The 26,570-nt window shown below is 51.5% G+C and overlaps 1 protein-coding gene and 1 long non-coding RNA gene across 7 annotated transcripts in view; one reads left to right on the top strand and one right to left on the bottom strand.

Moving 5' to 3' along the window:
• GRIK4 (glutamate ionotropic receptor kainate type subunit 4) overlaps positions 1-26,570 on the bottom strand; it is a 436,484-nt gene that overhangs the window by 2,918 nt on the left and 406,996 nt on the right. Inside the window, exons 16-19 of the mRNA XM_062198401.1 lie at positions 23,307-23,480; positions 19,906-20,071; positions 18,328-18,553; positions 14,657-14,785 (exon numbers count right to left, since the gene is read on the bottom strand). Of these exons, the coding sequence (XP_062054385.1) occupies positions 14,657-14,785; positions 18,328-18,553; positions 19,906-20,071; positions 23,307-23,480 (695 nt within the window). The remainder of the gene's footprint in view (positions 1-14,656; positions 14,786-18,327; positions 18,554-19,905; positions 20,072-23,306; positions 23,481-26,570) is intronic.
• On the top strand, positions 924-13,064 carry LOC133763497 (uncharacterized). 6 transcript variants are annotated; one of them, XR_009866411.1, is made up of 4 exons: positions 924-1,135; positions 4,412-4,586; positions 4,910-7,738; positions 12,589-13,064. It is a non-coding gene; the product is annotated as an uncharacterized LOC133763497 (long non-coding RNA). The 6 variants fall into 6 exon arrangements; XR_009866409.1 differs by having other exon boundaries at positions 4,910-7,743; XR_009866410.1 differs by lacking the exon at positions 12,589-13,064 and having other exon boundaries at positions 4,910-5,035; positions 5,844-8,298.

The raw sequence follows: 26,570 nt of genomic DNA, 5'->3' as shown, positions 1-26,570 counted from the left end.
CTGTCTAACTCTGCCTGTCAAAAGAGAAAAGAAAAGAAAAGGGCCCAGGGCTAAATTTGATGTTGCTTTCAGAGACGTGACACTTGACCATCCTAGCAGGTTCATAAACAGTTCGGTCAACCAATACTGGTGTTTGCATGTTGTAAAGGGCAGAGGTAAAAATATCTTTACCTGTCTGTGTCAACATGTTACTAACATTCCTGCTTGGAAAGTAAAAGTTTTTATCCCACCAGACTAGTGATTCCTAAATCTGGCTGCAATTACAAAGGCCTGGAAAGCTTGTCTGAAATAGTGATGGCAGGGCAGGCTTTTGGCCCGGGAGTCAAGGTGCCAGCCAGAACGCCCTCATCCCAAACCAGAGCACCTGGGGTGTAGTCCCAACACCAACTTCCTCCTGATGGGAAGTGATTGTGTGCCTGCGGCTCCCAGGAAAGACCTGGATTGAGTTTCTAGCTCCCGGCTTTGGCCACCTTGCCAGCTGCAGGCATTTGGGGGAGTAAAACAGTGGATGGGAGCTTTCCCTGTCTGTCTCTCTGCCTATTTCTCTGCCTCTTGAATACATTTTTTAAAAAGAAAATCTTCCAAAAACCTAACCAAAACCAAACCAGTGATTCTCAGTCCTTACCCAGACCTATTAACTGTCTCTGGAGATGGGGCCCAAGAATGTGTGTTTTCAGTAAGTTTCCCAGGTGAGTCCTTTCTAGCCAGGCCTAATGTCAGTTTGCAAATCAAAGTTCCTTGAACTCAGGCACGGTTTCTGCTGTGTCCACATTGCCTAACATGATACCTGGCACAGAACACACGCTCAACAAATATTTGCAGAATGAAATAGCTGTTTCGTTGTTGCAGTGTCAATGTGGAGTTTAGCTGTATAACTAAAAGCTTGCTTCATGCATTAGAGAAACCTACACCTTCCAGGAAGCATCACAAATGCATGCAACCACAACCAACAAGGGCCAAGGTCATAAATCAAAAAGGCATCATTTATCCAGGAGAAACGCCAAGGGGGCGGCTTACGCCCCATGCTCTTCAGCATGTTTGCACGTTGCAGTGCTTTTTCAATGAGTGGTGTCATCACAGGACGTGGCAGAACTGTGTCTGTGTCAGGGATGGCCACCTTCGCGCAACACTCAAGGTAAGCTGCGGTTCACGAGCAGAAACTGGACGCTCTCTTCTGTACCTTGCAACGCTGGAGAAATAGTTCTCCCCTGGCTACGCTGAGCTGCCTGAGGTTTCCTCTCACAAATCCCCAAGCAGACCTGTTTCTAAAATAGCAAGACACAGCAGCAAAACCCTGCCTAGCTGAGAATCCACAGGCAGTAGTCCCCAGGGCTCACATCAGGGGCGCATCCAACTCTGGTCTGCAGAGCCACACCATCACCTCCTGGCGGCCTGTGTGATACAGTAGCCCCTATTTTGAATAACCCAAAACAGGTTATCATTAAAAACCTCAGTGCTACGTTCTAGAGCAAAGATGCCTGGGGCTCTCTGGAACACTTACTCCTCTAACCTAGGGCCATTTGGGCAGAAGACTTTTGATTGGGGGAGCACTAGGATCCACATGAAGGGAGGGACACAAGAGACAGTTCAAAGGGAAACTGCACAGGTCTAGGGGTGGTGAGAACCAGGGTATTAGGGTGGATGAACCAGTGTCCCCAGCCAGACCCTTGCAGAAAGGCTAGATGGAGATCCCTAGAGAAGTGATCAACGGGGCTGCCTGCTCAGGAAAGGGAAGTCCCCGAGGGACTCCAGATACCCTTGGGATGGTTCTGCCTGAGCCAGCAAACGGGCCCTCGCCTCCTCTTCCTGTGCTCCATGGCGTTCTTGCTGTGCCCCTCGCCTCCCTATCCATCACCATCCTGTCCTCCTCCAAGCTTTTCCTCCCCACCGGCTCTTCCCTTAAGCATATGCACACTCATGTTTCTCTCTCCATAAAGAAGAAAGAATATTTCCCATATCCCCTCCAACCTGCCTCATCAACACTCATCTCTCCTCTTCCTGCCATGGCTAAGGTTTTTGGAAGAGTTGTCTACATCAGAACTATTTTAGGACAGCCTAAAAACCCTCAAAATACTTACAGGAAAGCAAGTAGAAGGAAATGCACCCACATCTTATGTTAAATGCATTTAAAACTTTTCCTTCTGATGTTACTTGGTGGCAAGAAACAGTTAATATTCAATTGGCCACCAGTTTTCAGCCATCCTTGTGCATACAAGGGAATGTTTGTAAAATGAGAAAAGCCAACCAAAAAATTGTTTCTCCATGTAATGAAGTTTTTTATGAATATTAAATTTAAAAATTAATGAAGTTGAAACAATGTTACATGTTGGAGATATTTAATTAAACACGTCTTAATTTAATTTTGCAGTTTTCTTTTTGCACTTTGAAGCCAATACTTTTTTTTTCTTTTCAGTTCTCAGACATAATTTTGGGCACTTAAAAAGCTTTGAGGTCCTGGGTACAGTGTCTACAGAGTATTCAAAGGAGAAAAATATTCAGTTTTGAATTTATTTTTGTTCTTCTTCAATTTTCATCCCATCATATTTTGCTTTGCACCACTAAAACCACCCGCACTGAGTCACCAACGAACGTCTTGTTCTAATCTATTGGACATTTTCGAGTCCTCTTCTTATGTGACCTCTCTTTACACCTGACATTGAAAACCACATCCTCTTCCTGAATTTTTAAAAAATTTTTCTTTTATTTTATATGAGAGACAGAGAGAAAGAGACAGGGGTTTGGGGAGAAAGAGAGAGCTCATCCACTGGTTCACTCCCCACCATGACTGGGCCATGGCTGACGTTGGGAATTGGGAACACAATGTGGGTCTCACACATGGGTGGCAGGGACCAGCTACTTGGTCATCACTAGATACCCTTTCAAGGTGCCTAGCAGAAAGCTGGAATCAAGAGCTGTTGCAGGTATGAGACCCAGGCACTCTGAGATGGGACTTGGACATCCTAACTGCTGGGCTCAACTTCTGACCCCCTCTTGGCTTTTTATAGCCATTGCTCACTGTTCTCTCCCAACCTTCCCAGTCTCCTGTGCTTCTTGTAGGACACATTCTCATCTCGCGTCCCTGCCTTTGGTCCTGCCTCTCTTCCATGCATCGGCTAGTACCAAACCCCGCTGAATACTGGTCACGTTCTTACCCTTCTCCCCATCCCCCTACCACTTCCCCACTTCAGGCGCCCACCCTCTTACTTGGACTACTGCAGCAACCTGTGAAATGACTGCCCTGCTTCCAGCTACTTCCTCGTCAAGGCCCCTCCCTCTGTATGTGGTTGCCTGGGTGATCTTTCTGCAATGCGGGCTCTGACTAGGACACATCCTCTCCCAACACAGTACAGTTTATAGTCCCCAGAACACACCAACACTGCTCCTACCTTCTGTACCTCCGTCCGCTTAGCACCTCTTCCTGGAACCTACCCCAACACCCTTAGACACACATCTGGCTAATCTCAACCTTTCCTTTACGACTTAGTTCAAGCCACTTCCTCAAGGCCATCTTCTTCCTGCTTACCTGACTCAGTTGTACCACTTTTGTGTTTCACTACTAATAAGATGTGCATCCCGCTAATAGTGCGAACATTCATAACATCTGTCTGACTCCACGAATCTGGATTCCCATAGGCTGCGAGCTCCTTGAGCAGGACTGTGCATTGCTCAGCTCTGCAACCCTGCGATCAGGGTACCAAGCCCCATAATAAGAGCTCAGTAAATATTTGCTGAGAGAAAGAGGATAAAGACATCTCTGATGTAGAAGTTTGTATTACCAAAAGCTTTGGATCCTTACTGCGATAAGCATTCATCATTACTGAAAATTTGTTCAGAGCAATGGTAGAATGTGATAGCCGTTGTGTTGAGCAGTCCAGCTGGTCAGAGGCGGCTGGCTCAGTCTGTGCTGAGTGGCTGGCTGGTTAATGAGGGCTGAACATTAACCTGGGTAACCCACAACATGGGCTGCCTGGGTGCGGGGGCCATAGGGGATGGTTAGAAGTGTGGATCTGTGATCTGTGCTCCGATCACTTTGATTAGATCAGCGAAAGCTTCCTGGAGGAGCCGCGGTTTTAACAGGGTGCTGGTGGAAACCAGGAGTCCCCAGAACATCCCCGCTTCTCTGTTTCACAGCTTTTCGCGTTCCAGGGCTAGCGCGCTGATCATGGGTGTTGGTTCCAGCGTGCTGACTCCTGGCTGAGTGGTTCTCCTCCTCCTCCTGGGAGTGAGGCTTGTGTACCATTCGTGCCTTTAGGAAGTTATTGGAAAGTGGAGGCAAGAATAGATGAGCTGGCAGAGTGAGAGTTGAGGAACAGATGGAGTTGGGAGGGGGAGGGGGTATTCGGGGAGTGCAGCAGCTGCATTTAACACATTGTCATCAGTCATTCTCCAAGAAGTCAAATGCCTTCCACAGCACCCAGCCATGCATCACCAGGAGCCACCGGTGTGACCCCCTGCAGGCCACAAGGCCCTTGCATCGCTCCCAGATGCTTCAGCACCTGTGAGAGGAACCGGGAAGCCATCGAGTCCCCTCCTCTCTCCCTGTCTTCAGATGGAACCACACATGAGCCACCCAGACAGATGGCATGGTAACTGGGATTTTCTCCTAACACTGAGTCTCTCTCCGAGGCTCAGCTAAACCCCAGCAATCAGTCTGCATCAGCCGAGATAGAATCAAACTCTCCTTGCAAACTCCTGGTTGGTAAAATACTAACTTCGGTGTCACTCACAGATTGCCCACAAATACAAATTACAGTGCGCAAATGCAAATGAATAACGTCCTTTGTCTCTACAACTACACAGGGACATGGCACGCTGGAAGGGGGGGGACATATGAAGCGATCTGGCTCTCCACCCACTCTCCTGCTCTTCCTTCGGTTGTGACTGGCTAATAACTACTTCTTGCATTCAGGTACACGTATGTCTTAGCCTTTCCAACCCTCACATATCTGCAGAGAGCATCGTGGAAATCTGCAACCAAGATACAGAGGGGACAATCGTTCTGAATACAGAGGCAGAGGCTCCAGGAGCTCCAGAGGTGGGTACACAGAGGACTGCGCAGAGCCAGGATCCCAGCAAGGGACAGCACACTGCCCACTGGCGATGGGTAGCTCACCTTTAGTGAGGCGCTCCCATGAGCTGGGTACTGTGCAGGTGCTGAAGTTCTGTGCCGTGTTGACCAAAAGCATTTGACAACAGCATGGACTCCTGGCCCAAAAATGGCTTTCAAGAACTGTGTGTGTCAGTGCTACATTCACCTACATCCATGCAAATAGGTTGAGTGGTGCCATCGCCAGACATCTGGTTCTAAATGGGACCTTCACGTGCCCTCTATGATCTTCCCAGGAAATGCAGAGTGATTCGCCATGTGTGTGCTTCACAGGACGTGAGAGAGTAAGCTTGCCATTTTTTCTAGCATTCGCTTTTAGATCTGCTGACTAGACTCAGCAGATTCCAGGGAGAGTGGTGGGAGAAAAGCAGGGAAGAGGGACACGAAATAGAAGAGGGGTGGCAGGGGCACTTGATTAATGTTGCAATTTATCAAAAGATAAAGTGTGGGAGAGGCATTTTACAATTTATCATAACATGAGCTCAAGGACTTCATTTTAAAAAAAGTTTGCCATCTCATTTAATTATCATTAAACACACTCTAAAGGAATCCCACCATTCCCATTTTACAGCTAAAGAAACAGACATTCAGAGACTCTAAGTTTCGACGGCTAAGGTGTGACTTCTAGATAAAGCTGATTCCAATGCTAGCATTCCTTGTACATACAAAGCTGATCTTTATGAGTGTTAACTATAAGCAAGGTTACCATGCTAAATATTTTAATTCAATCTTTCAGTTGCCTTGTGAAATATGCAGTATCCTAACTTCCATTTTTCTGACAAGGAAATCAAGGTGTGGAGAGTAGCAGGTAACTTGCCCAAGGTTAACTTGCCCATGATAAGCAGAAGTACCCGGATGCAGACTAATGCCAGGGCCATCATCTCCCCACACCACCTGTGTTTATCACTCAGCATGTGACTCCAGGCTCAACCTAGCACCTCAATGACTGAGTCTATCCCCAGGAACCTTCAGGATGATGGACTGGGCTCAGGGTACCATAGGAGTTCTAGGTATGGCGGGCATCTTGCAAAATCCCCTTTCTACCCTCCTGAACAGTGCATCCCATTGGGAGGGATGCTTCCTCGGCTCAGTCTTTGCTCAGTGTCCATGCAGAAGTGGGCCATGGTCTTTATCATGGCTGACCTCCTGGTTGCAGAGTTATAGGGCCACATTTGCCTCTGTTCCTGGCAGCTCCTTGGAGCACCCCCATATCTCAGCAACCCATCTGATTGGGTCAGGAAGAAACTTTCTCCCCAGCCTCTCTGGGAGACACTATCTCAACTTCCTACATCCAAGTGGCCAGTTCTGGGCTCTCCGTGGAGAAACCGGAGAACTGGGAGAACCAGGCTGGGCCCCCTGAGAAGAAGACAGAGGGAGGTTTCCCCAGAGCACTCTTCCCCCATCGCTCACCCCCCACCCTTGCTAAGATGGCTCCCAGGTCCTTTGCCGCCGTGCCAGACAGCCAACTTCCTGTTCTCCAAGGATTCCGTGAGTTAACACCACCAGCCTCTCTTCCATTCCTGAAAGGGGACCCTGATTTTCACAGCCTGGTGCTGTATTTATGTTCCTTTGAAGCCAGATTGTGAGCCGGTGTTTTTCCAGATAAAGGTATTTAATTTCCTTGGAGTTCACCGGCCACCTTTCTGTCTGGCGATGGTTCTGCAAAGCCTCCGGTAATCCAATCTCCTTGAATTGGGATGCCGGCCTCCACGGACTGGCTAGCGATATTTCTTTTTATAGGAGCTGAGTGAGAAAATAAATAAATAAAATAAGAGCTTTTGAAGAGGAAAGACTGAAGAAAATGAAACAGCCTGGCACGAAGCGTGCTCTCTTTTGTAACCTGCAGTCTTCCGCGTGATCTGCCATTTCGTTTTCCAGCGTGCAGGAAGGTGGATGTTACTACGATATACTTACTTAGGGAAAGTAAGGGGGAGAGGAAGTGAAGGGGCGAGGCTGTGGCCCTGGCCAGAGCCATCAAAGGACTTGGCAAAAAGGCTCAGGGTGGGTGGCATCACCCCAGTGTTAGAATTCTCTAGCATCTGATAGTGATGTTGGAACTGTAATATTGGGTTAGAAGGAGGGTGAGCACCGGTTCCTTTTCTTTGCGATGTCTCCCATTTTGATAGGATAAAAAAGTAGACCAGGATTATGTTAGGCACCCTGGCGTTGTCTGGTATGTTCTAATCGGAACCAAATTGCCTAGAGCTATACTGTCTCTCAGAGACCTCTGGAAAGGACCCCCTCATTGTCCACTTCACCTCCAGCACTCTCTGCTTGTTCCCTCTTCCTCTTGTTCCTTTAGGCACACGTGACAGCCAACTGCTGCGAATTCCAAGAAGAAAGCTCACGCAGGAGCTGCTGTGGAAAGACCAATTAAAACCATTGTCCTGAGTCCCACTGGAGACACAAGGGAGATGATGCTCCTGCGCCTCCAATCCCAGCGACCACTTGAAGGAAGGGCTCTTTCGGGTCCTGCTGGCCCTGTCTGCCTGAGTCTCTTGAGCACACAGCAGTCTGACGGCTGATTAATCACAGAGACCCAGCAGTGCTGCTTCCCATCTCAGGCTGGCATGTCTTGCTTGGCTTGAGGAAGGTCACGTGCATTTGGCCCAAAAGCCTTTCGGCCTCCCGGTAAGGTTTGCCTGGGCTCCAGCCATGGCAGAGATGGGGTCACCACGTTAAACTGGCAGTGGGTGCTATGGCTGAGATGGCAGCGGAAACCCTGGCTTCACCTGACAGCTTCACCCTGGGATGTCGCCTCTTATTAAATAGCTCACCCACGGCTCCAGGGCACACGTGCAGACAGGCAAGTCGGCAGAGGCTGGCGCACGGCACCTGGGCAGGGTGACTGCTCCTGTTTCTTTCCCCTTTTCTTCTACTCCGTTCTCTTCTTCACACCAGGAAGCACCTGGTCCCCACGTGCAGGGCAGAGGCCTCCTGTTCACTCCTTGCCACCTGATCCCCCTCTCTGACCCCCCTCTCCCTCTGTCAGAGTCCCTGTTGTCAGCTCAGTCTTCCCAAACCCCTGTGGAATGGGGAAGAATTTCCGAAGCTAACAATTGCAAGCCTTATAACTTCATTGTCCTATAAACAAACCTAATTGCTGCCTCAAACTTCCATTTCCACCCATTTGTCAAATACATAGAGACTTTTCACTCATTTCAGGTTTAAATAAAGTGTTTTTCCCATTCCCTGTTCTTTCTGGGGTATATCTTGGGCCTGGGGAGAAGGACTGTTGAGTCCCATCCCACGGGGTAGGGATAGGTGTCTGGTCAGATACTGGATTCTACTTCATTTCCCCATACCCTTGTCTGGGGCCTTGGAAAAACTCAGGCCATTCACTGGGTCCTCTCTGTCCTGGGTCCCCACATGCCATGACTCACACCCTACTCCAACATGGCATGACACATACTTGTCCAACTCCAGAAGCAACTAGAACTCAATCATTCTTGGACTCCCCAGCTAATTCCAGAAATAATATCTACCCCTCTTCAGCCCCCAGCAGGGCACAAGGCTCCTTCTGCATTCTCACAGGTCCTGGCCAGAGCACACTTTTCCGCTCCCTAACTTGTATTGTCAACGTTGTGCCCAGCTTCCTTTGGTATTCCAAAATACTTCCCTAGCAAGTCAAACACCTTGCCTTCCAAGAACACTGTCCCTGCTGTGAGTGATAAGAACGTGTTTTGGAAACCTGAAGCCCTCGTTTGACTTTGTTTCTCCCAAGGCAATGATTGCTCCCTGAGACCATGAATGCCACCAAGAGCTCAGAATTCCATCCCCAGCACCAGCTTTCCTGCTGCCACCCCTGGACTGGCTCTCAAACTCAGTCCAGTGCACTGCTAGGGCCAGAGCATATGGCAAAGCTATGGCATCTTCCTGGGACACTAAATTTTACTTAGCTTTTAGGTGGGAAAAATGTTTTCTTTTTTTTAAATAAGTCTGTATTATGGAGTAGAATGCTAAATTCCTAAGTATTTTGTAGAACAAAACAGAAGTCTTTAAGAAAATGCTTAGCATGGTGGGCTGCTTTGGACGGTGTCCCAGATCCTCAAGAGCTCACATCTAATCTCTCTCTGCTCTTGGCTCCTTCTGCAAGGATGTTTGAGACACAACAGCTTGCAGTGCAAATGCGTTCACTCAGTTTCCAATGCCCTCTTACCTCCAGTCTCATCCTACTTAGCCAAACCAAGTTCCGAGTGTGACAACTGCCCTACCAACAATCTCAAAGCAGCAATGCCAGAAGGATGCTTCAAGGTCAAGGTCAATGTTCCTGCGAAGCCTTCCCTGATCATGCCTCAGAAACAACCACTTCCTCCTCTGTGCCTCTGAACACTTTCTTCATGGCTCTGTTAAAGCAACGATTAGTGCGTCTCACTAGATTCCAAACCTCTCGAAGGCAGGGCCGCATCTTACTCCTTTCCTAGCTTCAGTGCCTGGTACTCAGGGGTGTATAATCATGTTTGCTGAGTGAATGCAATGAGGCTACATGAACGTCTTCCCCTGCTTGGGAGGAGAAGCCAGAGCTACCTAGCTGGGAGGACCCTGCAGTGCTTGTCCACTCATTCATTCCTTTGCTGTCCATTCTTTCATCAACTACTGATGTCAGATGATGTGCTGGACACTGGGGACAAAATGCAAAAGACTCCATCCCTGCCCTTGACTTACTCAGTGTCTGTGGGGAACGAAAATCTCAACAGACACAAAATAAATGTCCTGAGTGTTGGTTTTTGAAGAGCTACTTAGCCTTAAGGAGCACAGCATGGAGGGGCCTACTGGCAGCCTGGAGCATGGTCAACGCTCTCCTTGTGCCTTAATTGCTCCTTTCGGCCTAGATTTGGATTGAAATTAGTTTCGATTTCCAGTGTGCCAGGCACGCTGTGGAGTGCTTAGCATGATTTATCTCACTCAAGGCTCACAACAGCCCCGGGAGGTGTCTATGCAGTTATGACCTCTATTTTCCAGAGAAGGAAACTGAGGCTCACAGGTGTTCCACCGTGTCTATTCCAACTAGACCATTTATGGAGGGGTCCATCTGACCCAAGGCTTGTCATCTCAGATTTTTGACAAAACTTCCTCGGGGGGCCGCACAGGGGCAGTGGGTTAAGCTGCCACCTGCAGTGCTGGCATCCTTTATTGGGGTAGAGTGCCAGTGCGAGTCTCAGCGGTCCCGCTTCCAATCCAACTCCCTGCTAATGCACTTGAGGAGGTAGCAGAAGACGCCCCAGGTCCTTGAAACCCATGTGGGAGACCAGGATGGAGTTCCTGGCTCCTGGATTTGATCTGGTCCAGCCCCAGCTGTTGTGGCCATTTGGGGAGTGAACCAGCGAATGGAAGGTCTCTCTTTTTCTCTCTTGCTCTGCCTTTCAGATAAATAAATCTTAAAAACAAACAAACAAACAAACAAACAAACAAACAAAACAAAACCTGCTTTTGGGAGCAGGGCCATCCTAAGAGCTGTTGGTAGAAAAAACATGTGGGGGCTGGTGCTGTGACACAGCAGGTTAAAGCCCTGGCCTGAAGCGCTGGCATCCCATATGGGCGCCGGTTCGAGTCCAGCTGCTCTTCTTCTGATCCAGCTCTCTGCTATGGCCTGGGAAAGCAGTAGAGATGGCCCAAGTCCTTGGGCCCCTGCACCCACGTGGGAGACCTGGAGGAGGCTCCTGGCTCCTGACTTCGGATGAGTGCATCTCCGGCCATTGTGGCTATTTGGGGAATGAACCAGCGGATGGAGGACCTCTCTCTGTGTCTCTACCTCTCTCTGTAACTCTGTCTTTCAAATAAATAAAATAAATCTTTTAAAAAAATAGAACAGACAGGGGCACAGGAGGGTGACGGCTTAATGAGCTCCATCCGGGGGAGTGGGAGAGGAGGTGAAAATAAAGAGCCCGTGGACTTGAGTAGGCTCTCAACAGGGCGATGGTCTAAACTGAGGTCCAGGAGTGACATGTGCAAGGTGACCACATCCTGGGTCACCAGCCCTGGCCTTGCAATGTGGCTGCCTCCATTTGTTTCTCCACAGGGATGCGCCGAGGGCAGAAATCAACACCATAAAGAGTACACGAAGGAGAGGGTCCTGTGGCTGGCTTCTGGGGTCAGAGATGAAAGGGGGAACTGGACAGACAGATGGGTCAGCTCAGCAGCAAATCTCAGGAGGGAGTGTGTGCCAAGAGGCCCAGTGGGATCAGGTTTAAAGAGGGAAGCCTAGGAAATCTCACACTCGTGGGAACAAGCCTGGGAAGGGAGCAGCGAGAGCCTTCAGAGGTCCCTTGTCACTGGCTGTTCCTGTTTTGCTCCAGGCTCCCTCTTCTCAGGCTCTCTGCACCATTGCATACAGAGATTCAGCTGTTCGGGGCAGGAACAACAGAGTGGAGAGCTCTAGAGGAGGAGGTTGTTCAGGGAGGTGACTACAGGCACAGTCGTACGAGTCCTGTTAGCACGGCCCAGGAGAACGCAGACCGGGTAGATTTTGATGAACAGCAGTAACTTTCATCACACACCCACACTGAGCTCCCAACCCTGGGTCTTGTTCTGAAGGAGAGGCTAGGGCCTGGGTCTAAGTTCTAAGGGGCCATCAGTCAAGTCGAGGAAACCAAGAATTGCAGGGTTGCGTGTTGAATGCTCCATCCAAACTCACAGGAGGCACCCACAGGAGGTGATGAGGGGAGTGAGGGACCCGGGGCTTCTAGGAAAATGGATACCTGGACATTTCTTCTACATCACTCATCAATCAGAAGAAAGACCTAGAGTCCTTCTGTGCTGGGTCTCAGGTCTACCTCTCCATTTTCACTTTAGATGACTCCAGAGCAAAATGCCTTAACTGTTTCCCTCCTCAGCTCCCCAGGATGGTGCTCTTTCCTGCCATTCTCAAGTTCATTATTGCAGAACATTAGCACATGCTAATTCAACTTTAACTATCACTGGTCTAAGTCACTTTGGGATTGTTTCAAAACCATGCGATTCTCTTGGGTAGAGACTGGTGGAGGAGAATTTTGCTACTCAAACCTTCCCTTGTACAAACCCTCTGTGCCACCCAGCTTCTCGGATGCAAACCCTTTACTTCACGTGCACCCTCTACAGCCCCCGCACACAGCTCTGCCCATTGCATGGACACCTGTCCCCACAGCCTTAATTAAGGTGCTTATTTGCCTTCTATAGCCTCTTCCCAGGGGCCCTACCTATTCAGATCCTGTGCATCTTCAAGATCAGATTCATTCTATCCAGTCCAGAAAAGTATCCTGACACCTCCCTCGGCATCTCCACTATGTCTTTCCCCCTGAATAAATAATAGAGCTAATCTCTGCCCACCACCCTCCACCCCCTCAATTTTTAATTGCCAACTTGCTAGAGTGACTTTTTATTTATTATTATGAATTATTCTAGATAGAATTATTTGTTAATCACTTTGAGTATGTTGGTTTTATTTCCAGAATTCACTTTTAAGCTCCTAATGGTAAATCTGTTGTGCTTTCTTTCATTCCCAGGAGTATGAGATGATGTGCTGGGACAGTTCACTGTCACTCAACACATTCCTGTTGATGGAATGACTGACTGGCTGACCACTGAAAATAACTTCCCTGCAGACAGCTAACAGAAACAGACTGCCCTCAGGCTCTGAGTGGAGCCCAGCATGGTGCACAGATCCACAATAGTTATGATATAATGGGCTGCTATTATTACGAGCCAAGTGCCCTGTTATTTCACTCCACCTTCGCAGCAACATTCTTAGATGTCGGTTACTCTGCTCACTTGACAAAGGAACGAGGGCTATGGGGTCAGCGTTGTGGCACAGTGGGTTAGGCCCCCACCACTTGTGATGCCTGCGTCCCATATCAGTGTTCTGGTTTGAGTCCTGGCTACACTGCTTCCAAACCAGTTCCCTGCTAATGTCCTGGGGAAAGTAGTGGAAGGTGGCCCACGTATTTGGTCTCTGCCAGCCATGTGGGACACCTGGATGGAGTTCTGGCCTAGATTCAGCCTGGCCTAACCCCTGGCTGCTGCAGCCATTTAGGAAGTGAACTGGAGGATGGAAAATCTCTGTGTCTCTCCCTCTCTCTATTGCTTTGCAGAGCTGGGATTTAAATGAGCCTGCCCTATGGCTGGCTCTGGCCTTCAGAGTGTGATGAGCCAAGAAGAGTGTGGCCTCACTGGGTTCCTAGGAGCATATAACTTCCTTTCACTTACAAAGGACTTGGTCCATAGACCCATATTCTGAAGACCTCTCCACTCAGAAATGCACAGTCACTCCCTCAGTGTCTCACTGGGGGTAATCACTCACGCCGCACACAATGGCAAGCACAGGCCATCCATCAGTGTTCTCCTCCACTGCCTTCCTAGGGGACACGCAGGTAAATTTGTTGCATATTTTAGCAAGGCTGCAATAGAGTGACCATTGATTCATTATCCAAACCAAGACACTTTGAGAATAAAAGTTCCCTAAAAACAATTAACAGGCATTAACTGGCCTATAAAACATGTCAGCAGGACGGCCATAGACCAGCCAGGGTGTGTGTGTTTCCCCTACAGGAAACCCTGGGTGGTTAGTGACCCTTCACCCTCCTTACCTACACACACAACCAGGGACACTTCTAATCAACGTGACACAACAATCACTCATTCAATAAATGATCTATGGGCCAGGCCCTGTGCAAGCCCCACGAAGAACATGAAGTCTGCCTGCAGGAAGCTTATGTTCCAACAGCAGACAGAAGTAAACAAAGATACAGCAACTATCACATCAAGCAGTGGTGAGATCTGAACAGACAATAAAGCAGGGTTAGGGTGACCGGGAAAGGCATGATAGCGAGGGAGAGAGGACCTCTCCCAGGGCAGCCTCCCCAGAGAGGCCCGAGAGGAGGGGGTGGGACAAGCGGCAGGAAAGGGGGAGGTCCAGTGAGAAGGGATCATGTGAGAGCCCTAGGCTCCAGAGGGCTGGGGTTTTCTTCTGAGCGAGACAGGAAGCCTTAGAGATTTGTTTGGGGAAGGATGCCATCTAATTTGCATTTTAAAAAGGAATCACTTGGGTGACCCGTGGAGAAGGCACTGCAGAGACACATAATTGGAAAAAGGAGAGCGGGCGAGAGCCACCGCACAGGTGGAGAGTGATGGGGAAGGTGGTGGTGCTGGGGTGCTGGGGAGAGCCACCACACAGGTGGAGGGTGATGGGGAAGGTGGTGGTGCTGGGGTGCTGGGGAGAGCCACCACACAGGTGGAGGGTGATGGGGAAGGTGGTGGTGCTGGGGGCGGGGAGAGCCACCACACAGGTGGAGGGTGATGGGGAAGGTGGTGGTGCTGGGGTGCTGGGGAGAGGGGCTGCATTCAGGAAGCAACATGCAGCTGCTCTAGGACTGGTGAGGACAGGTGGACACTGGGTGTGTGCAGTGTGCGACATGTGGGCCAGGGTTGCTCCCCCCCCCCCCCTGCCACCCCAACCCAGCACTAGTCCAGCCCCAGATGCCTTCCCTGTGTCCTAGAAGCCCTTACCTGGAATTGGGCCAGGAGAACCGAGCTGCTTCGGTCCTCTAGGGCAGGGGAGGCCCCGAGCGCCCTTACCTTTAGCTCTGTGATCCTCCTCCTTGGGGCACTTGCCCCCTTCCCACCACTTCCGCTTCAGGATCTCCAGGCGGTTGTTCTCCTGTAGCTGCAGGATGGCCAGATCAAACTCGTCCCGGAACACCGAGCCTGCGGGGCACAGGGGAGCCCAGACACAGGCTGTGAGCGTCCTGCTGTGCGGGCCGCCCTCTGCTCCCCTTCCCCGCACACCTCCAGGACACTCTGCCTGCTGTCACCGCCGGAGGGCAAGGCCTGCCCACAAGGCCGCTGCTGTCCACTCTACTGTCCCCTCATCCTTGGTGAGGGGGGCACTGTGGCCTCACACAGGGTGTTCTACGTTCCCGATGTCTGCAATGACTGGCCCGTCCACTCCCCAGCCGAAGTCCCTAGCACGGGCCGAGGTGTGGCTTTCCAGGAGGTCGTGCCACTCCACCTCCCCACCCGGGGTGGGGGCCACCACCTCCTACACTACAGGTTACACGGCCAGTGCCCACCGCACACAAGAAGCTGGCGATGGCTCCCATCACCTCTTGAGGGCCAAACCTTTCAGTCAATTGTCCAATCTCCACTTATTTCAAATTAGTTCCTCGGGTACTTGTAACTCTCACTATATTGCACTTGACAATTGTCTACCCAGGACAGCCGCAAAGCAACCAACGAGGGAAGTGGCACCCCAGGGTGTGAGGGAAGCCCTGTCTCATCCATTCATATGGAGAACCCAGTCACCAGGTGTCCCCAACCCTCCTGGCTGCCTGCTGAGTGTACCAGAACCCCCTGTCTCATCCATCACCCCACGTTCCCTGCTCTTCCCTCGCTCCTCCAACACAAGGCCCTAGTGCAATCTGGGGTTGGGGGGAGGATTTTTCTAACGGAGTGTGGTCAAGGAGCTTTGGTTCTAGAATTTCAGTTTAATCACAAAAACTGGCTCAAATGAAGCTGTGGAAAGCTCAATGTCCCAGCACAGGCTAAGGTCTGAGATCATTAAGAAAAAAGCTGCCAAGGGCCTGGAAAATGACGAAGCTGCCCAGCTTCCTTGCCCGAGTTCCTCTGTGACAGCCTGGGGGAAAGGACTGTGGTCAAGGGTTCAGGCAGAAGCTTGGAACAAATCCCCGAGGGCTTCTCCAGTGCTAGCGTGAAGGGAATCAGCTGGGAGATTTTGTTACAACACAGCTTTTGATTCAGTAGGTCTGCAGTGGGGCCTAACACTCTGTATTCTTGACTAGCTCCAAGGTGCACCCACGCAGCTGGCCCACGGACCACACTCTGAGAGGCAAGGAACTAGATCCAACCCCAGATCTCTCTGACTGTGACAGCCCATGCCTCTGCGGTAGAATCTACCTTATGAAAGACACACCTGCGCTCGGGCACAGCCACCCCAAGCCCACAGCACTTCGTGTGTCTGTGTCACTGATGCGGGCGGACATCAGTGGAGACGTGAGCAGGTGTCTACAGAGTGGTCAGGTGCTAGGATCAACACATATTCCAGCTTTAGTGACAACTGCACACCCCAGGAAGGCATTCCAGACCACTTCAAGGCACTTGCAATCCAACCTCACAACACACTAGGGACTACATAAACAGACTCTGCTTATTCCACACTTGCCTACTCAGCACCCATAGCACCTGAGTAGCTTTCCATCTTGTTCTTTGTTTCTCTTGATTTCCCTGGATCTGACGGTACTGGTCATTCTGCAGTTACGCTCTCATCTTCCACATAAGAATGATAAACATGCTTGTCTTTTCCTGGGCAGAATCTCAGCTGAACCTCAATTCTGTCTCATCAATGGACAGGCCAATGTTTTCCCCAGCCTCATGTGAGAACCTGTGTCAGCCACAGCACACCTCCCTGCCTCGCCTGTCCAGTCTTGCTGGTAGGACCCGTTAGGCTACATGGTCTGGTGAACAAAGTACCACACTCAAAGACTAGCATTTAAGGCTTAAACCCAGCTTCTCTACTGATTCCATGACCTTCGACAAGTAACTTATCTGCTCTGAATCCTGTACTTTCCTCTACAGAGTAATAACCACACCTATCTAGCAGGTGGAATGACTGAGTGAAATAACATATGAAAGTGGCAAAATGTCAGATACAGAACAAATGCTTTTCCCTACATTTTTGACTTGGCTATGGATGGAAATTTCTAGAGTCGTTCCGTTTTACCTCAACTCTCTGTAGTCCTGCTCCATGAAAACTTTTGAAGCATTTGACACTTTGGTTAAGTTTGATAAATTGCTGGAGTATCATCAAGATGCACCTTAAGCTCATTTTGTGGTTCACTCTAACATCTTGAAAGAAATTGCCAGCCAATACATTTCTCAAAGGGGCCCATAATCTGCTATACCGATGGGCATCAGTGAAATATGATCCTGAGTAGGTATGCAGGTTAAGTGGCCTGAGCGAGGTCTCTAGTTCACATAACTGCTGGCTTCAGAATCTACAGTTGGTCAGGGATGAACCATATGATTGCTTGGTTTCTGATCAGTATTTAAGAAATCTTCTGCTTTTATCAAATAACAGGGAACTATGGAGAATGTGGGAAGAACACTAATATTCCCCAAGCGGAGCTATGCATGAGACACCAAGGTAAGGCATCTGACCAGATTATCAAGCTCAACCCTTACAGTGACCCTGGCGAGGTAGGTATTAGAATCCTATTTTTATTAGCAAGGGTGTTGAGGATCAGAGAGGTTAAATAATCTATCTAAGGTACCATGGCTGGCAACCAGGATGCATTCCCAGGGCTGGCTGACTCCAAGCCCAAGCTCATTACATTTCACAGGTGTAAGCGAATCCTAAAATCTATAGAGCCTTGAGTTAGGTCAAGATTAATGGAAGGGATGTGGAATCCAACTACAAAGATGTACATACTGATCTGATAGCCTCACTTCCAGCCTCTCCTCTTGTTTCCTCATCCAAGGACACCCATGCACAAGGACAGCCCTATACAGTGCTGGCTTTCAAAGGCAGGTGTGGGGACAGGGTACATGGAGGTCCCCTCCACCCTCACAACAGTGAAGTGTGCTCTGGTAGAGTTACTACCAGCAGGGGAAGACTCCTTTAAGAAGCACGGCTACGATACTTTGCTCTACCCTCCCGTACCAAAACTGGCTGGTGCTCAGTCAGCAAGCTGTCCTGCCACTGCTCTGCTGCCCTCGCTGACTCATGGCGGATGGATCAGTGAAACTGACAAATAATTTGAAAGCCATCTCATCCTATCACGTCAGTCAACTCTTCAGTGGGGACACTGACAAACAGCCAAATTAATTCATTTGAGTTTCACCATCTCTTCCTTCTTCCCCACCGTTAATAGAGATGTCAATCAACACAGAAATGGTCAAGGGGCAGGAAGCAGATGGGAGGGGGAACGAAAGGCATAAAGTGTCCACCAGGGGCATCCCTATGTCCTTTAATCATTAGGGTTATTCTTTTAATGATTAATTAAGAAATAACCAGTCAACTAGTCCTTTAATAATATCAGTTGAGCACTGATCACTGATTCGTGGAAGTGTGTGGTATTTTTATTTTTAACCTTGAAAATGCCACCTCAAGTCCCTGTTAGCCTGGTTCTAGAAACACGGATTACTGAATTCGATGCTGCCTTCGGTGGCTTTGGCTCCCCTGACCCTGCCTGGAGGAAGCTACCCAAAGAGGCTGTTCCTCTCCTGCATACCGACTGGCATGCCAATCCCATAGCCCTTGGTGTCCAGCAGGCCCCCAATCTGAGTGAGGTTGCAGTTTCGCTGCCGATAGTACTCATTCATGGTGGACTCCAGCAGGAAGGCGTAGTTGGAATTCAACACCCGGGCGATTCCCTCCTCCGTGCTCTTCACGAACACACTCGGCTGCTTGGAATACATGTAATTCCACATGCGCTGGTAGGTCTGGTAGCGGGAGTTCTGGGGACGAGATCAAAGGGAAGTGGGATTGGGAAAAGAGAAAGGAAATGTTGGCTTGAGAAGGAAGGGAATCAAGTGGGACTTCAATGCTGGTCCTTGTGCTGTTCTATCCGCTCACGACGGTCTCTCCACTCAGGGCGTTCACTGCCACTGCCTAACGGCGGGGCAGGGACTTGTGCCACTAACACCTTGTACAGGAAGACAAGAAAGCAATGTGGCCGGAAGGCACCGTGCATTCTGCCTGCTGTTTGATCATTGGTTTTGCCTCACCTACCCTGGACAGGTTTTGCACTGCCAACCTCCATTTTCTGGTAGAAGACCTGCAATTTTGTTTGGGTCCCTTCCCCGTCCCTCAGGTTGGGGCACCAGACTCAGGTTCATTCAGGAGTTTATACTGAGACATCACCTGAAGAAGCCGAGCCAGCAATTTTCTATCCACTCTAAACCAAGCCATCCATCTGATTCTGGCTTCTGTGCTACAAAAAAAAAATAATGAGAGAGAGAATTCTGGGGGTCCATCCAAACCCTGTGTTTGCACGATGGCGTCACTGGTCTCCATGCCAACAAGCACTGAGCTTTGAATGGAAACCAGTGAGCTGAAGGCCTTGGACCTGTTTCACGTGAAACTGAATTTCTCAGAGTCTAGGCCACTCAGAAACCCATTAACCCCTAGGGAAGCCTGCTTCGTTAGAGACCTTGAAGCATCTGGAAACTACTATTCCCTATGGCTGGGCTCTGCTGGCCTTGGCGATCAATCAGTTGGTCAGCAAACACAACCACTGTGACAGGGCCTCCTCGTGAACCTTGCGGGGGAACCCCACAGAAGTCAGCCAGATCCCTATCGGAGCTGCAGCCAGATTCCAGAATCAGGAAAACCAATGGATCTTAATGGAGTACTCCTCAAACTTCATTCACTTGTGCTTTATTTTAAATAAATTTTAACTCATTTTAAAATTTTAAAAACATAAATTCGACCCATCCTATGCAGTAATATTTTTAAAGAGGTTTAATTCAATGTGTGTGTGTGTGTGTGTGTATATATATATATATATATATATATATATATTTTTTTTTTTTTTCCTAATGCCCATGAAAGCAAACAGGAAACCATTACAATCTGGAAACACTTCCACCACCTTGTCCCTAGCATCCTCTCAAAGGCCACACTTTGGGATCTCATTCCAAGGACATTCTGCAGAGCAGGAGGAAAATGAGCTCCATGCAGACTTCCAAACTAGATGTTCAGGAGAGACGTCATGGGATGAGCAGAGATGTTTTCATTTTCGGCGGACTAACATCTCGTCCTCATGCTGCCCGGTCCCGGAGGGAGTGGACAATCAAACGGGGCTTACTTGGAAGAAGGTCATGCTGGAGCCTCCATGAATCGTGCCATACTCAATGGCGGTCTGGTCAGCCAGGTCGTCCACTGACTCGATGGGCACCTCCATGCGTTGCACGGTCAGAAAGGCTGCCAGGTTGGCCGTGTAGGATGAGATGATGATCAGCGTGAATGCCCACCTGTGCAGGAGAAGAATGGCAAGTCCTCGCTGCCTGGGCGCCCCCAGGAGTCTTGCTCCCATCCCCAGACCCGCTGTGACACAGGAGGGACCGCGAGTCCCTCTTTGGAAGGAGGCTCTTGGCCTGGTGGAGGAAGAACACGGAGGCAGGGCAAATGATGGCGACAGAAACGAATCGAGCTCGCGAGCACTGCCTGGAAGATGGTTGACTTTTCCTCTCATTCCCTACAGGAGGTGATTCGTGGGTTGTGAAGCACCTGCCCGCGAGACAGTTTGGGGACCCACGAGCCAGGAGCTAGTGACGAGCTAACAGGACAGCTCTGAGAGCGCTGCTCAGGGCTTGAGGGGGGACAGCTTCCTGCCTCCTCTGTATACTGGACGTGGGCCAAGGCTACGTGCAACAGCTCAGGTAAGCCCTCCACCTTGGGATTCTCATCCCAACTTGGCAGCTGGGGAAACTGAGGCCCAGGGACACAGAGCAGCTCGCCAAGCATTTTAAAACCAGTTCCACAAATCCAAACAGCGGCCAGCCTTTGTGGAAGACGAACCAGTGAAAGGCACCTTTAACCTGCCAAGAGGTTGGAATTTAGAAAGACACCTCGTAGGATGGGGATGCTCTGTCAAACTAAAAGGTCATTTTATTGGGTAGATGGAACCATTTAAAACTAGAAAAAAATTGCATCTTGGGCAGCCTATATGCTAAAAGCCATAAAAAGCAACCTTCTGTTCACTTCAGTAGGTTAAACACGCCTTCTCCTGTCTGGCCAGCAGTGTGGCTCTGCACCCCAAGCCCTTTGCATCCAAGGGGTTCAAAGATAAACTGCAGCACAGCTTAGGTTGGGGAATCACAGCTTCTGAATCGGTAGGGCCTGGGTTAATGGCGCTTTACCCATTAGGAAGAATCTGCCAACGAATGCATGAAGTTTGCCACGGGAGGCAGCCGCTGGCAGCTGCCAGGTGGATTCTCAGGAGCAGGAAGTCCCACTGCCTCTTTCTGGCACCGTGACCAAGAACACCTGCTGGCTGCCTCTCCAGGAGTGAAGCAACAGGGACGCCCCCAACGCGGTGGGCACATCCGCACGACAGACCGCCGGTGAGGCGAGCCGGCTTTCCTTCTGGCTTTGTCACAACCCACCTCTGAGACCGTGGGAAAGCCTCTCCCGCCCTCCCGGAGCTCGTTTGGCTGATAAATGGGGATAATAATGTCTGTGCTGCCTATCTTTGGAGAGTTGGGAGAGCAAACGAGGTAATACATCATGAGTGATCGGTAATCACTAATCACTAAAGGACTGGACGATGTAAGACATAAGGAAGTGCACAGAGAGGCCCCCGGATGAACATGGGATGGAAATTCATGGGGTCACCTCCTTGCTGCCGGCCCTGCCTGGGACCCCATACGTGCCATGCATCCCTCTGTGCTCAGCCTGGTTCCTTGCTCGGCCCTCAGCCCCCCGGGTCTGGTGGAAGCTGTTTTGCATGCCCTTGCCCCCAGAGAAAGCCAGCATTCTACAACTACTTAGCTGCCTTGGTCACAACCATAGGTTCATGAACCCTGGCTGTGGGCGGGACCTGAGTTGGTGGAGGAGGTTCCCTCGGCCCCATCACTAGACACTGGCGTCTGTTCCACCCTGGGCGGCCATGTGGCTGGTTAGCTCCGGGTTGTACGGGAAGAGGTCAGCCAATCGCTGCTGTACAGAAAGCAAGTGCTGCCCACGTTGTCTCCAGAGGGGCTGACAGAGCTTTGCTCCGGTGTCACAGGGGGACTAGCAGCTGTGAGGCTACAGTACTGTTGGCATTTTCTGTCACTGGCTCTCAGTGAGGAGATGCGGGTGGGCCACGATTGGCCCCCTCCTCCAAAATACGCCCAGAGCAAGGCCCTGACTTAACAACTCAGGACTCCGAGAGGCAGAGGGAGCCCTATCGACCTGGGGCAGGGGCTGGTGAGGGCCCTCCCCACACGTGCTCTGGAACAGCACTGCTAAGCCACGGGGGCCTGCCAAGTCCTTGGACTAAGGGGGCTGCGTGGCCTGCAAGACTCAGGCCTCTGAAGTTCTCTGGGGAAGGGATTTCCTGGGGCAGGTGGATGAAGCGGCCATGGGGCTCTGCCTGCACCAGCGACAAGGCGCCTTCTCTGGCAGGAAACCGTCCAGCAGGAATGAACCCAGCATCCTCAGCTGGTGTCTGCCCATCTCCCTGGGCTCCTGCCTGCAGTTCCGGGATTTGGAAGGTCCCTGTGAGACCATCTCCTCCACCTGGCGCCCTGAGCCCCGTTTCTCCACGCAGTTCTACTCAGTGACTTCTTGGCACTATCTGGTAATAGGTGAACATCTTGTGCCAGTGGTTTAGGTCCTACTATATTTATCACTTTTTTGGGACGTGAAAACCCCAGAGGGGAAGGGGTCACTGTCCTGGCTATGCTGTCACCCCCCTAACAGCCCCAGCTCCGGCGGCTCCTCCAGGACCGTGTCCCCAGCATCAGTACCCAAGGGTAGAAGCACCACTTTGCCTTCTCCTTTGGCTTAGTCGGGCTGAGGAGGAGCAGGGAGACCAAGGCTGGAAGTCCTGCAAGCTGCGGCAGCCAACCATAGCGGGTTTTGAAGAGTGCATGGGAAACCCGCTCTTGCGAACTCGCCTCTCTAGCCTCTTAGTCTTTCTCACTTCCCCGCACCATAGTCTAAAAGAGCCCATACATCTACATAGCAGTTCTTACAAGACTCCCCCACATATTGACTCCTGGGCCCAACTCTGAGCCTCTGAGGGTCTGCATTTCCCCACACCCACTGAGGTGGACGGGGCAAGCTGAGGGACAAAGCCCGAGAAAGGTGAGACAGGCCATGATGGGACAGCCTCCTCCTTCAGGGACTTCCTGCAGCAGGATCGGATTTGCATACATCTGCATATGTCGTCAAAGGCCCAGCCACTCAAACCTCAGGTCCTGTTCAGGCAAGGAAATGATCATGGGCTTGGCTTTCTCACCCGTCTTGCTTCCTGCCTTGGTTTCCCTCTGTGCTCAGACCCCAGAGACACAGAAAGGGGAGGGGGAATGATGGGATCTATTGGGCTCCACCCACTGCTCAACAAAGGCTGAGCTGGCAGAAGGCAGCACAGGGCCCTGCCAGGCTCTGCTGGGAGGACCAGAGGCTTCAGGCTCTCCCAGCAGCAGCTTCTCCCACCCCTACCCGGGGTCTGGCCCCTCCGCCCCTTCAGGCCCAGCCCACCTCCGCCTGGGACCTCACCAGACGCCGCTCACACAGCGGGTGGATAAGGCGCGAGGGGCGATGGTGGAACCTTGCTGCATGAAGCCCCCAACCGGAAACCAGAGGCTGTTGCCCAGGGAGTACTGGTTCACCAGGAGGTTGCACCGGCCCTGGGCACACGGGTGCGGGCTGTACCACTCGTAGGGCGTCAGCCTGTGGGAGAGAAGGAATGCAGGTCACGGAGGAGGGGCGTGACGGAAAGGGAGCTGGAAGAGACCTCCTTCCCGGCCTTGCCCGGGAGTGCCTCAGGAAGTAGCCTGGTGCCCTGGGCAAGCCACTTCCCTGTGCTGGACGGGGATTTTCCCAGCTTTAAAAAACAGAGGCATTTGGAGCGCATTGGTGGCTCTCAAAGTGTTGTCCCTTGAAGTCAGACCCTAAATCCTGGTATGCAACTCCAAAGTGCAAAAGAGATCAAAGCAGAGCTCTGTGATGGGATGATGGGAGTGGCAAGGGGTAGACAGTGGGAGAAGGTGCTTGACCTTCCACCCCCAGACCCCTAAGATGGACAGGGAAGGGCCCCAGAGTCCCACGGAACCATGGTTTGCAACCCTTCCCCCTGGGCAGTATTCCTCAAACTTCAGCCCCCACCAGAATCCACAAGAAGGCTTGTTAGAATGCAAATTGCTGTCCCTACCCCCAGAGCTTCCCAATCAGCCAGCTGGGCGAGGCCTGGGAATGTGCAAGCTGTCAGGTGATGTCCTGCCTATCCGTCCAGTGTCCGCTCGACAATCTCTAGGGCCCGTCGGCGTTTCAGACACCCCAGGGAAAGCATGGCATGAAAGCATGTCAATGTTTGGATTCTGGGTTAGCTTGTGCAGATGGGGCCTGGCCTTGGGTGCTTTTGAAAACTCTCTGCATTGAATGTGATGGACACAGAGCCGAGGGCTGCTCGAAGCTCTCTGCCTGCAGGCTGGGTGGGGAGCACTCCCTCCGGCTGTCCCTCTCAGCCTCACCACTAGCCCCTGCCCGGGCAGTACCTCTGCTGTGCCCAGCCTGTGGCCCAGGTAGCCTCCCCGCCCTGCAGAGAGGAAGGAGAATGGACAGGTGTGAGCGTGCCGAGCAGGGTTAGCAGCACGTGTCCCAGGGCGCGGTCACCACTTGATGCTCCTGTCCCTTCCCTCAGCCCACGGTGCACCTGGTGTGTGTCCTGCAGCCCCTCTCCCTGCTTCCACCGATGCCTCCTGGACACACCATGAAGTAGCCCCTCGTTGGCCCACATCCTGTGCGATCTGCTCCTTCTCCCAGCCAGCCTGCGTCCAGCAGGGATGGTTTGCCTTTGTGGTGGTTCCCAAACGTACACATCATGGCAGGAACCTAGTAAGCTTCTAGGGTAGCCTCCCAGGCCCTGCCCTGGAGATGCTGGGGCCCAGGAATCCAGAGGTTGACAAGCTCCCTGTGTGACTCTGGCAGCCAGCCGGCTTGGGAAGGGCTGCCTGAGGGTCTGTTATTTTCAACCAGTTCCCCCTCTAAATCTCACCCAGAGGCAATAAAAATGGAATGGGTTTGCATGTAGAGGCCTCAGGGCCTCAGAGCTCTGGCTGCCCCCAAAGTCTCTGGTAGCTCCAGGGCCTTCCCCCCTTCCCCTGGTACCCTGTTTGCAAACCACTGTCTCAGCACAGATGATCCAAGGGCACGCCAGCCCAAATGAGGGGGCTTCACAAAGGTCATGGGAAAGGGAATTAAATGTTAGGGGCAGGTGTTGGGCCTGGCGGTTAAGATGTCAGCTGGGAAGCCTGGGTCCCAGACGGAGTGCCTGGTTTGAGTCCTGGCTACTCTGCTTCTGATCCAGCTTCCTGCTAATGTTCACTCTAGGGGGGGCAGCAGGTGCTAGATCAAGTACTTGTGAAAAACCTGGATTGAGTTTTGGGCTCCTGCCTGCAGCTCGCTCGCTCTCTCTCTCTCTCCATTAAAATCTAAAAAAGATAAGTTTATTTTGATGCAACATTTTTGAAATCCATGGGTAAGTTTTTCATAATATTCATCTTCCACTAACTTTCTGAAGACCCCGCCTATGCATGCGTGCAGGTGCGTGTGTGTGTGTGTGTGTGTGTGTCGGGGGCGGGGTCTGGAGAGGGGAGCCCCTAACCCCTCAGGCTGCTGTGCTGGTGATGCAGGCTTCCAATTGTATCCCTGAAGCCACACCCTGCTGTGAGCCTTGGGCCACCACAAACAAGGACTCCGCCATCAGTCCAGTGTGAATTACGGAGCAGTGGCGCCAGGCTCAGGCAGACAGCTTCCGAAGAGCAGCGGCAGCCAGCACGGCAAAGTGGAGAGTGGAAGTGTCAGACAGCCTGTGAGCTCCTGCGCCTCGCCAGCTGTCGCTGACAACAGCTACTTGACAGTGGCAACGCCTGCAGGCCTGAGAGGGGTGGGTGGCCCGGGTGTAGCACACTCGTCAGCCTCTCCAGACAACCAGGTTGCAAGAAAGGCCTCTCTGTGCTGGGCCGGGGGCCCCAAGGCTTTCCTAACCTTGACCTTGATCTCTACCAAGAGGGACACAGACAGGGTGTCACAACCCCAGCTCTGGCTGGGTGGGGGCTGCCCCTAGGGGGCTGACTACTCAGGTTCCTTGGGACTCCGGAGGCCACTGTGTTCCACCTCCTAGCCAGAGAGAACAGGGCTGTCCTTAACCCCTTGGGAAGACCCCGGTTGTCACAGAGGGGTCCCCTGCAGAGCTCTCGGGCCCTACCCCCAGGGTGCAAAGCAAAGGAGCCGAGTGAGAAGCCTGCCGTGGCAGTCTCCAAGCACATCTTGCGTGGTTCTCTCTCCCCCCAGAACAGCCCTTTGGGTGGTCCCTTTCAGAAAGCTGCAGGCCAGGCAGGGAGTGGCCCAGGAGCCATGAGGCCTGTTCCACTTCTGGACAGCTCCCTGGCTGCTCCCATGGTCCCTTAGGCCCTTAGGCTCTGAACACATTCTTGGGAGGTCACAGCCTAGGGATGCTCCTTAGGTTTTTCCATGGGGCCAGGGGCTATCCCTTGTTTCTTGGGGGACAGGAGAGGGATTGTTCTCCCCAACACCCCCCCTCCCCAGCTGGATCATTTGTCCTAACAGTACCGGCAACCACCTCTCTCCATCCTGCCCTCTTGCGACTGCTCCCTCTGCAGGTCCCATTCCGCAGAGCAGCTGCGTTTTCTGAGGCAGGTTCAGGCTGTGCACAGGGGAGGCCTTTTCCCTGGCCGGCAGCACTGCAGCCTCCAGTCGCCCTGTTCCCAATTTGCAGGCTCTGTTTCTCATCTCTCTGCA

This window comes from Lepus europaeus, chromosome 7 (genome assembly GCF_033115175.1).
Source record: "Lepus europaeus isolate LE1 chromosome 7, mLepTim1.pri, whole genome shotgun sequence".
Lineage (NCBI taxonomy): Eukaryota > Metazoa > Chordata > Mammalia > Lagomorpha > Leporidae > Lepus > Lepus europaeus.
This window is presented reverse-complemented; position numbering and strand designations above follow the sequence as displayed.